At 45.3% G+C, this 10,051-nt stretch overlaps 1 protein-coding gene across 1 annotated transcript; it reads left to right on the forward strand.

Annotated features, from left to right (window-relative positions):
- Window positions 1-664: 664 nt before the first annotated feature.
- Window positions 665-9,721, forward strand: MRPS18B (mitochondrial ribosomal protein S18B). The gene is made up of 7 exons (XM_049765422.1): window positions 665-742; window positions 1,730-1,838; window positions 1,948-2,045; window positions 2,184-2,252; window positions 5,989-6,055; window positions 8,231-8,290; window positions 9,178-9,721. Exons 1-7 carry the CDS (start codon window positions 665-667, stop codon window positions 9,471-9,473), a joined length of 777 nt encoding a protein of 258 aa, XP_049621379.1. The 3' UTR covers window positions 9,474-9,721.
- The last annotated feature ends 330 nt before the right edge of the window (window positions 9,722-10,051 follow it).

Here is a 10,051-nt window from a genome sequence, read left to right on the forward strand (position 1 = left end):
GACCCTAACGGACAAAATACCGAAACTTACCTTTAAACGAACCCCAGAATGGCGGACGCCCGCTCGGGCGGAACCTTTTATACCCAGACGCCGCCCCAACGTGCTCGGAAACGCCCTTTGCGCGCTGCGTTGTGCGCGAGGCGCGACGTCATTGGCCAGCCCGAAAGATATCTCGCCCGGTGATTGGTTGGTTTCCCTCTCTGTCTGCATAGCCCCTCCCCCACCTGCGCCTTCTTCCGCCTTCTTTCTGCCCCCAGCCTGCGTGCGCGTGACCTGCTCGCTTAAGCCCCGCCCTTTCCTTCTCCGGCATCACTTCCGCCCTCGAGAACATGTGGGAAGGATCTACGCACGCGCGTAGAGAAGCCCCCTCAATTAAAATTTGCCTCCGTACGAATTACTTCAAAGGCAAATTCATACCATTAGATAGAAGATTGGTAGTGACTGGCTCGGCCCAAAGAATAGAAACAAAACGATTCGGAGGCCCAAGTCGATTGTGACGCAATTGAAATTATGGTCACCTCCTCTTAGCCCCGCCCCTCCCACGCTTCCGTTTCTGACGCAATGGCGCAGCAACCGCCTTCCGCACTGCGGGCTCGTCCCTGGACCTCCCGGAGTTAGTTGCCTTGCGCATGCGCAGTCCGTCGCCTTTCGGGCATGTGTCAAGATGGCGGCCTCCATGTTGAGTAGGCAACTGAGCCGCCTTTCTGTTATTTCGCCCTTCAAAGGGACCTACGGAGTTCAGGTAACTCCTTGGTTGGAGCACTTTTTTGCACAACCCTCTCATAGTTATGCTTTCTTCAGATCGTGGCTGACTTTTGGGAATTTAGGAACTTTCCAAATGCTTACTCCTCTGCAGGACAATTGGCATTGCTCTCTCCTTGTACATTCAGTACTGGGTGGTTTCTCCTTACGAGCCAAATGCAAAGGGCCACCAGGGTCAGTTTCTTCTCAAGTCATTGTTTCAACTAAATATAAATCGGTAAAGGAGGCAGCTGTGGAGTGTCTTTGGGTTCCTTTATACCTACCTATCTCCTGCTGTCATCCCCCCCAAATAGAAACCAGGATACGTTCTTACCACCTAGGGACCAGTTTTCTCAGCTCTCTACATCTCACTCATTCATTTTTATCAGAGCAGCCATACATTAAAAACTTAAGGCATTTGGATTGAGGTTTCACACCAGCTTCACGTACTCACCTCCCTGGAAGTTCTTGGTAGGTAGGACAGGGCAGATTCTTGGTCGGGCACTGTGAGTTGAAAGGCTTCCCAGCTGCCACTCCCTAAACTGGGACTGTGGCGTGGTGACAGGGGTCACTACTTAGTTAATAACAGATCTGGTAGCTTTAAAGCTAGCGTTAGGACTCGTTTGTTCTGCCCTGTGGAATGTTGACCTTCAGCTTTTTGTAAGCAGCAGGCTCTGATCTGCCCACAGTAGATGCTCATCTTCTCTCTTTTACTCCCTCTAATCAGTTCCTAGTATAAAGATTTGTAAGTTATCTTTTCTATCAAATTTCCTTCAAGTCACCTATTCTGACAGTACTTTCAGATCCAGCTGGATTTGGAGAGTGGAGATTGATGATATCTGTCAAACAAAGTACTAACATCACCGATGTTCCATTAACTAATGGATGTATATATCACTTATACTTCTCCCCATGGTGTGGTTAGCAGAACAGTCTGCTCCTTTCTTGAACTCATTCTTTCATTCACTCTTCACTTTTCCTACTATAGGTTACCCACAAGAATCTCTGTACCAAAGCCCCTCCTGAGGAAGATACTTCACATGAGGTTCCCATTTCCCCTTATCAAGATGAACCCTGGAAATACCTGGATTCAGAAGGTACCTCTTAATGTGCAAAGGGGAAATATTAATAATTAATATTCATAGTGGATAAATGGATACTTCTCTACCTCCATCCAGGAATAACTTTTGTGGTTTTTCACTTCAGAATACCAGGAACGCTATGGATCTAATCCAGTATGGGCCAACTACCGACGCAACCACAAAGGTGGAATACCTCAACAGAGGACCCGAAAGATGTGTATTGTGAGTTTCTGAGAGTTATAAGTGGATGGGATGTGGAGTGGAGCTTGAGGCCATAGTGTCAGAAGCACTTTTTTTTGTGGTCTGGTAAAGCTTTAAGTATACTCACCTGCCAGATTTTATTGTTTGTTTATTTTACAGCGAAAAAATAAGGTTGCTGGGAACCCTTGCCCCATCTGCAGGGATCACAAGCTGCACGTCGACTTTAGGGTAAGGAAATACCTAATTATTGATAGTCTTACACTTTTTTTGTTCGTTTGTTTTAGTTTTGGCTTTTAGACCACACCTGGTGGTGCTCAAGGGTTACCCCAGGCTCTTCAATCAGGAATCATTCTTTTTTTTTTTTTTTTTTTTTGTGGTTTTTGGGTCACACCCGGCAGTGCTCAGTGGTTACTCCTGGCTTCATGCTCAGTAATTGCTCCTGGCAGGCACAGGGGACCATATGGGACGCTGGGATTCGAACCGATGACCTTTTGCATGAAAGGCAAACGCCTTACCTCCTTGCTATCTCTCCGGCCCCCAGGAATCATTCTTAAGGGCCACATGGGATGTGGCGATTAAATGTTCAAAGCAAGAGCCCTACCCGTTATGCCCCTCCCCACACTTATTTGGTTTTGTTTGTTTGTTTTTTTGGCTTTTGGGTCACACCCAACAGTGTGCTCAGGGTTTACTCCTGGTGGGCTCAGGGGACGATAAGGGATGCCGGGATTCAAACCACCATCCATCCTGTGTTAGCAGCATGCAAAGCAAACGCCCTACTGCTGTGTTATCGCTCTGCCTCCACCCCCGCCCCCCACTTATTTGTATCTTAAGAGTCCTGTGGTCAGTTTTGTACGTTTGTGGCTCGGGAAAGGCGAGTCGCGTGATGGTTTGCTTAGGGTTTTTTTTTTTTTTTTTTTTTGCAATGAAGAAACAAAACAGATACAAATACAAATACAATATGTGGCCCGCGGGCTATAGTTTGAGGACCACTGTATCACTCCAGCCCTACAAAGCTCTCTTACATTTTACCTATGAAAGTTACTTATTTGTAAACATGTAAAAAATAAAACAAAGTTAATTGTTTTATTATTATTATTATTTTTTTTTTTTTTTTTTTTTTTTTGGTTTTTGGTTTTGGGGCCACACCTGGCAGTGCTCAGGAGTTACTCCTGGCTGTCTGCTCAGAAATAGCTCCTGGCAGGCACGAGACTCCATATGGGACACTGGGATTCGAACCAACCACCTTTGGTCCTGGATCGGCTGCTTGCAAGGCAAACACCGCTGTGCTATCTCTCCGGGCCCTATTTTTGTTTTTTAAACCACATTCAGTTGTGCTCACATTTTACTCTGCTTTATGCTTAGAAATCACTCCTGGCTCTCCTTGGGGGACAATATGTGGTGCATGTACGTAAACACACAGAGCACACACCTTGCTTTCCCTTAATCCCCTAAACCAGTGGTCCTCAAACTATGGCCCGAGGGCCACATATTGTATTTGTATCTGTTTTGTTTCTTCATTGCAAAATAAGATATATGCAGTGTTCATAAGAATTCGTTCATAAGTTTTGTTTTTACTGTGTCAGACCCTCCAGTGGTCTGAGGGACAGTGAACTGGCCCCCTGTTTAAAAAGTTTGAAGACCCTGCCCTAAACACACAGAACACACTGTGATTTCCCCCAATCCCCTAAATACATAGTGCACACCCTATTTTCCCCTAATCTGATTGGCTCAGGAATATTATAAAATCCCATTCCCCGGCCGGAGAGATAGCACAGCAGTGTTTGCCTTGCAAGCAGCCGATCCAGGACCAAAGGTGGTTGGTTCGAATCCCGGTGTCCCATATGGTCCCTCGTGCCTGCCAGGAGCTATTTCTGAGCATGAAGCCAGGAGTAACCCCTGAGCACCGCCGGGTGTGGCCCAAAAACCAAAAAAAAAAAAATCCCATTTCCACCTAAAGTAAATCAGTTTATCTCCCTGAAGTGGCTTGTGGATGATTTTAATCAGTTTATTATCTCAATTTATCATGCACTGAGAAAGTTTATCTCAGATGTAGTAGATGCTGGTGATGTCTGATCCCATGAGTAGAATGCTTACAGATTCAAACCACCTGGCCCAAAAAATCAAAAAAGTTTTTATTGTTTTGTGTTTGGGGTTACACCTGGCAGCACTCAAGGGTAACTTCTGGCTCTGCACTCAGGAATTTCTCTGGAGGTGCTCAGGAAACCATGCGGAATGCCAGGGACCCAACATGAGTTGTCCCCATGCAAAGCAAGCACCCTACCCATGGTACTATTATTCTGGCCCCCCTCGACATCCAATTTTGTTGTTGTTGTTGTTGTTGTTGGTGTTTTTTTTTGTTTGTTTTTGTTTGGTTTTTGGGCCACACCTGGCAAGCTCTCAGGTTACTCCTGGCTTTGCACTCAGAAGTAACGTCTGGCAGGCTCGAGGCACCATATAGGATGCTGGGGATTGAACTCTGGTTGGCCGCGTGCAAGGCTGCCTACAGCTTCATTTTGCAGTGTACCTATATTTTTCTTTGGGAGTCTTTTTGTTTATTTTGTCTGGGGCCATACTTGGTGGCACTCAGGACTTACTCCTGGCTTTCCACTTAGGAATCATTCCTGGCTGGCTCAGGGGATCATTTGGGGAGCCACTAGTCACCCAAGTCAAGGCATACAAAGCAAATACCCTACCTTCTGTACTATCACTCTGGCCCCTTCCTTGACATTCTTATGTTGATTAACCCAGTTCAGAGTCATTTTACCTAACTAATACTAGTGTTGCTTTTATAGGGCTGAAGGGGTTCTCAATGTGCTGAGTGCATACTTTGCATCCATGAAGTCCAAGTTTGATACCTGGAACCATACGATCCCCTGAGCACTGATTAGTATGGTCACAAATTATCTCAAGAGTTATTTTTTCCCCTTTTTGGGCCATACCTGATGGCGCTCAGGTTACTCCTAGCAGATTTGGGGGAACCATAGGGGGTGCCAGGGATTTAAATATCCACTGTGTTATTGCTATGGCACCCAAAAATGTTTTTATAATTAAAAAATAGTTATAAGGGGACTAGCGCAATAGCACAGCAGGTAGAGCCTTTGCCTTGTACACAGCCTTTCTGGGTTTGATCCCTGCCATCCCGTATGGTCCCGTGAGCCTGCCAGGAGTGATTCCTAAGCACAGAGCTAGGTGTGATCCAAACCCCTCCCCCCACTAAAATAATAAAGTGAAGTGGTTATAAGAAGCTGGAGCAATAGCACAGTGGATAGGATGTTTGCCTTACACATAGCCAACCTGGAGATGCTGGAATCTAGCATCTCATATGGTCCCCTGAGCACTGCCAGATATGGCCCAGAACACAATAAAAATGGTAAAGTAAGTTTTATATATAAATATATACATACTATATACATTTTTATTTTTTTATTATTGTTTTTGTTTGGTTTTTGGGCCACACCAGTGACGCTCAGGGGTTACTCCTGGTTACACACTCAGAAATCACTCCTGGCTTGGGGGGCCATATGGGTCTCCTGGGGAACAAATTGCGGTCCGTTCTAGATCAGCTGTGTGCAAGACAACCTACCACTGCACCACCACTCCAGCCCCACAATACTATATACTTTACACTATTACATAGTATGTGAGTCTCATGAACAAATTATGTACATATGAAATGGTTAAAAGACTGGGGAATAGGAAGAGTTCGCTGGAGTTTTTGTTTTGAATCACAACCAGTGGTGCTCTGTGGTTACTCCTGGCTCTGTGCTCAGAAATCCCTCCTGGCAGGCTTGGGGGACCATATGGAATGCCAGGAATCGAACCACCGTCAGTCCTGGGTTGGTTGCGTACAAGGCAAACACCCTACCGGTGTGCTATCTCTCTGGGGCCTGGAAAATAAATTTTAAAAGATCTTGCTATTCTCCACTGCTTCTCTCATTAGGTTATTAATTACTTTATCTTACAGAACGTGAAGCTCTTGGAACAATTCATCTGCGCCCACACTGGTATCATTTTCCATGCTCCTTATACAGGTTAGCCCATCATCCCTTTCACTACCTGAATAGCATTTCTGTTTTTATTTTGTTTTATTTTTTTGTTTTTTGGGTCACACCCGGCTGCACTCAAGGGTTACTCCTGGTTCTGCGCTTAAAAATCTCTCCTGGCAGGTTTGGGGGACCATATGGGATGCCGGAATTCAAACCATTGTCCTTCTGCATGCAAGGCAAATGTCCTACCTCCATGCTATCTATCTGGCACCCCCAATAGCATTTCTTTGGGGTACCACTTCATGCAGCCAGGCCATATGTCTTTGGTGATTCCTCTTTATGGCATATCAAAGGATTGAGCTTTTAGAAATTTTAAAAGGGATATTCACAGCTGCAACAATTACCTGTGGGTAAAAGATTCATGCAAGGGGACTGGAGAGATCGATAGTACAGTGGTTAGGTGCTTACTTGTGCCTGACCCGGGTTAGATTCCCAGCTTCCCATATGTTCCATCCAGCACTGTCAGGAGTAATTCCTGAGTACAGAACTTTTAGTAGTTCTGTGTAGCAGGACAGCCCCTGAAGAGGTTGACTGATGGAAGGATGGAGAATGAGGCCCTTTTCTTCCAGCTCGGAGCACGTGTCTGCCACCCTGTCTAGCCCACGGTTCTGAGGTGAAACGGCGGGTAAACAGCTCGCAGACAATCAGGCTCGTGGAAATATTTGCTTTATTCGGATGGACAAAACTGAAGTCCAAAGACTCCGATTCAGTTCCAGCCAGCAAAAAGCCTCTCGCCTTCCACAGACCCTTGCTCTTATAGTCCAGAGTCAGGTCCCACCCAATGGTGGGATCAGATACCAACCAATGGTGGAAGCAGAATCAGGTCCTACCCTAGGGTGGGGGCAGAATGCCAGGTCACACCCTAGGGTAGGGCACAATCACCTAATCAGATTAGGGTGAGCAACATAGTAATCCCCCAAAATATTTACATACGCAACAGTTCTGTACTAAGTAGCTAAGACTAAGACACAGAAAATTTGGGTCAATACCTGCTTTAAAGCAAGATAAGGTGGCAAAAAAAACATCTGAATCTACCATTTGGGGTAGTAGCAGGACCAGTGGAATTTTATCAGTGTTTCAGAGTTGTTCTTTTTTTTGTTTTGTTTTGTTTTGTTTTGTTTTTTTGTTTTTGGGCCACACCCGGCGATGCTCAGGGGTGACTCCTGGCTGTCTGCTCAGAAATAGCTCCTGGCAGGCACGGGGGACCATATGGGACACCGGGATTCGAACCAACCACCTTTGGTCCTGGGTTGGCCGCTTGCAAGTCAAACACCGCTGCACTATCTCTCCGGGCCCTCAGAGTTGTTTCTTAAGCAAATTGAAAAAGTGAGTGCTTAGCTACACTTTCATTTTGCCTTCTTTTTTCCTCCATTAAATCTTTCTCTGTGGATTGTCTGACTCAAATTCAGTTAACCATGGGGCTGGAGCGATAGCGCAGCTGTAGGGCATTTACCTTGCAAGCAGCTGACCCAGGGCAGACCTGGGTTCGATTCCCAGCGGCGTCCCATATGGTCCCCCCTAAGACAGGAGCCATTTTTGAGTGGCATAGCCAGAGGTAACCCTTGAGCCTCTCACTAGGTGAGGCCTCAAAACCAAAATAAATAAATAAATAAATAAATAAATAAATAAATAAATAAATAAATAAATAAATAAATAAATAAAAAAAAAAAATAAAATGAAGTGAAATTCGGTTAACCTCACACTTCATTGGGATTGTGTTCTGCTGTTTTGGAGTCTTTTTTTTTTTTTTTTTGGCTTTTGGGCCATACCTGGCAGCGCTCAGGGATTACTGCTGGATCTATGCTCAGAAATCACCCCCTGGCAAGCATGGGGGACCATATGGGATACCGGGATTTGAACCACTCTCCTTCTGCATGCAAGGCAAATGCCTTACCTCCAGGTTATTTCTCTGGCCCCTGTTTTGGAGTCGTAACCACTAAATGGAATCTCTCTAGTGGCTATACCTTCCTAAGTCTTCATTTCCCATCTAAGAACTGCAGGTGACTTTCTATTGGGCAAAAGGGAAATTTTAGGCCCTTGGAAGTATCAAGGGAATTGGGTAGTTAGAACCAGATCTTTTAGATCCAGCCCTTTGTTTCCATGGGAAACAATTTTTATTCCTTATAGATATGCTGCGTTAACTATTTTCCCTCCATACAGGAGTCTGTATGAAGCAACACAAGAAGTTGACGCAGGCCATCCAGAAAGCCAGAGATCATGGTGAGGTTTTAAAGGGGCACAGGGTAGTTTTATTAGACAGAGAAAGAAACATAGGACTAGAAGCTGGTTATAAAAGCTCTCACATATTGATATACACTCGCTATCTGAGAAGAAAATACCAATGTCTTTCAAGTCTATCTTCTAACTCGCCTGCCCGTTTCTTCTCTTGAGTCTCTTACCTTGTCATTGCTCTGGCCCCTTCTTTCTGCTCTTATCTTTCCTTTTCAGTTTTGTATCTCTTTCTTCCATTGCCATCCCTAAGTCATAGGAGGATCTTTGTGTAAATGGATTCCTTGACATCTTTGCACAACTTAGAAAGAGACTAGGGGAAGTAGAGAGATAGAACAGCAAGTAAGGAAGGCTCTTGCCTTGCATACAACTGACCAGGATTTGATCCTTAGTACCATGTCTGATTCCCCCAGTACCACAGGCGTGATCCCTGATTATAGTTGGGTATGGTCCAAGAACCAAAAAAGAAAGTAAAAGGAGAGTTGGGATGATATTACAGGGGCTAAAACACTTCCATGCAGCCAGCTCCATAACTGATACCATATGATTTCCCCAGTCACTGGAAGTGACCTACAAGCACTTGTGGATGTAGCATAAATCATGCCATCACCCAAAATGAAAAGGTTTAGGGTATATTCAGCTTTGTAGTAGTGAGTCAGGGTGTACAGCTTGGACTTGGTGACAAGCCTGTACTTGTCAGTCCATACTCAGCACCCCCCCAAACCAGGTACTTTGTGCAGAAATGCATGTTGTGTGAAAATGTTTCCAGTGGCTCTGACTGGGCCTTCCTCTTTTTTTTCTTTTACTTACTGCCTGTCTTAATGCAAACTATACTTGCTTCTCCAGCTTTACCTTTTTTTTCCCCTTAAATCCTCTAGGTCTCCTCAGTTACCACATTCCTCAGGTTGAACCCCGGGACCTTGACTTCAGTACCTCTCATGGAGCTGTTAGTACTACTCCACCAGCACCCGCACTGGTTTCAGGTGACCCTTGGTACCCTTGGTATGCCTGGACACAGCCACCAGAGAGAGAGCTGTCCCGCCTTCGTCGGCTCTATCAGGGTCATCTCCGAGAGGAGAGTGGGCCCCCTCCTGAGAAAATGCCACAGTTGCCTGTCACACCCTCAGCTGAAGCTTCTACCCCTGAGCAGACAAGTTCCCAAAGTACTCCTTAAGCACAATAAAGTGAAAAGCAAGCCTACATGGTTAGGAGATCATGACTACAAATTCCTTGATGAAAATCACTCTGCAAAGTTGTGTTTGTGACTGTCACCTCTTGGCCAGAAAAAGTAAATGATTGTTAGTGAAAGGGAAAAATACATCTGGGATGGAGGGAGAGAGCACAGATGTGTGGGAACCCCCAATTCTGATACGTTGTAAATAGATGGTCTAAATAAACACTTGGAGCATGTCATACTGTAAACTTATTTTTTTATTGATTGATTGATTGATATTTTGGGCCACACCCAGCAATGCTAAGGAGTTATTCCTGTCTCTGCACTCAGAAATCGCCCCAGCAAGCTGGGGGACCATATGGGATGCCAGGAATCAAACAGGGTCTTTCCCGGAAGCTATGTGCAAGTCAAACGCCCTACGCTTTGCTTTCTCTCCAGCCCTTCACACTGTAAACTTGTCTCTGTGGAGAGGAGTGTTGTGTGTGTAGACTCCCCTGATCTGAAGCTGTGTGGGGTGGCAAATGTTTCCACCTCCTTTTTTTTTTTTTTGGTTTTTGGGCCACACCCAGCGGTGTTTA

The sequence above is a fragment of the Suncus etruscus genome, chromosome 18, assembly GCF_024139225.1.
Source record: "Suncus etruscus isolate mSunEtr1 chromosome 18, mSunEtr1.pri.cur, whole genome shotgun sequence".
In the NCBI taxonomy this organism is placed as follows: domain Eukaryota; kingdom Metazoa; phylum Chordata; class Mammalia; order Eulipotyphla; family Soricidae; genus Suncus; species Suncus etruscus.

Coding starts and splice junctions, on each gene's coding strand:
- MRPS18B (XM_049765422.1), top strand. CDS start 665: ATGGCGGCCTCCATGTTGAGTAGGCAACTGAGCCGCCTTTCTGTTATT. Junction 2,046..2,183: donor GGACCCGAAAGATGTGTATT/GTGAGTTTCTGA, acceptor TTTATTTTACAG/CGAAAAAATAAGGTTGCTGG. Junction 6,056..8,230: donor TTTCCATGCTCCTTATACAG/GTTAGCCCATCA, acceptor CCCTCCATACAG/GAGTCTGTATGAAGCAACAC.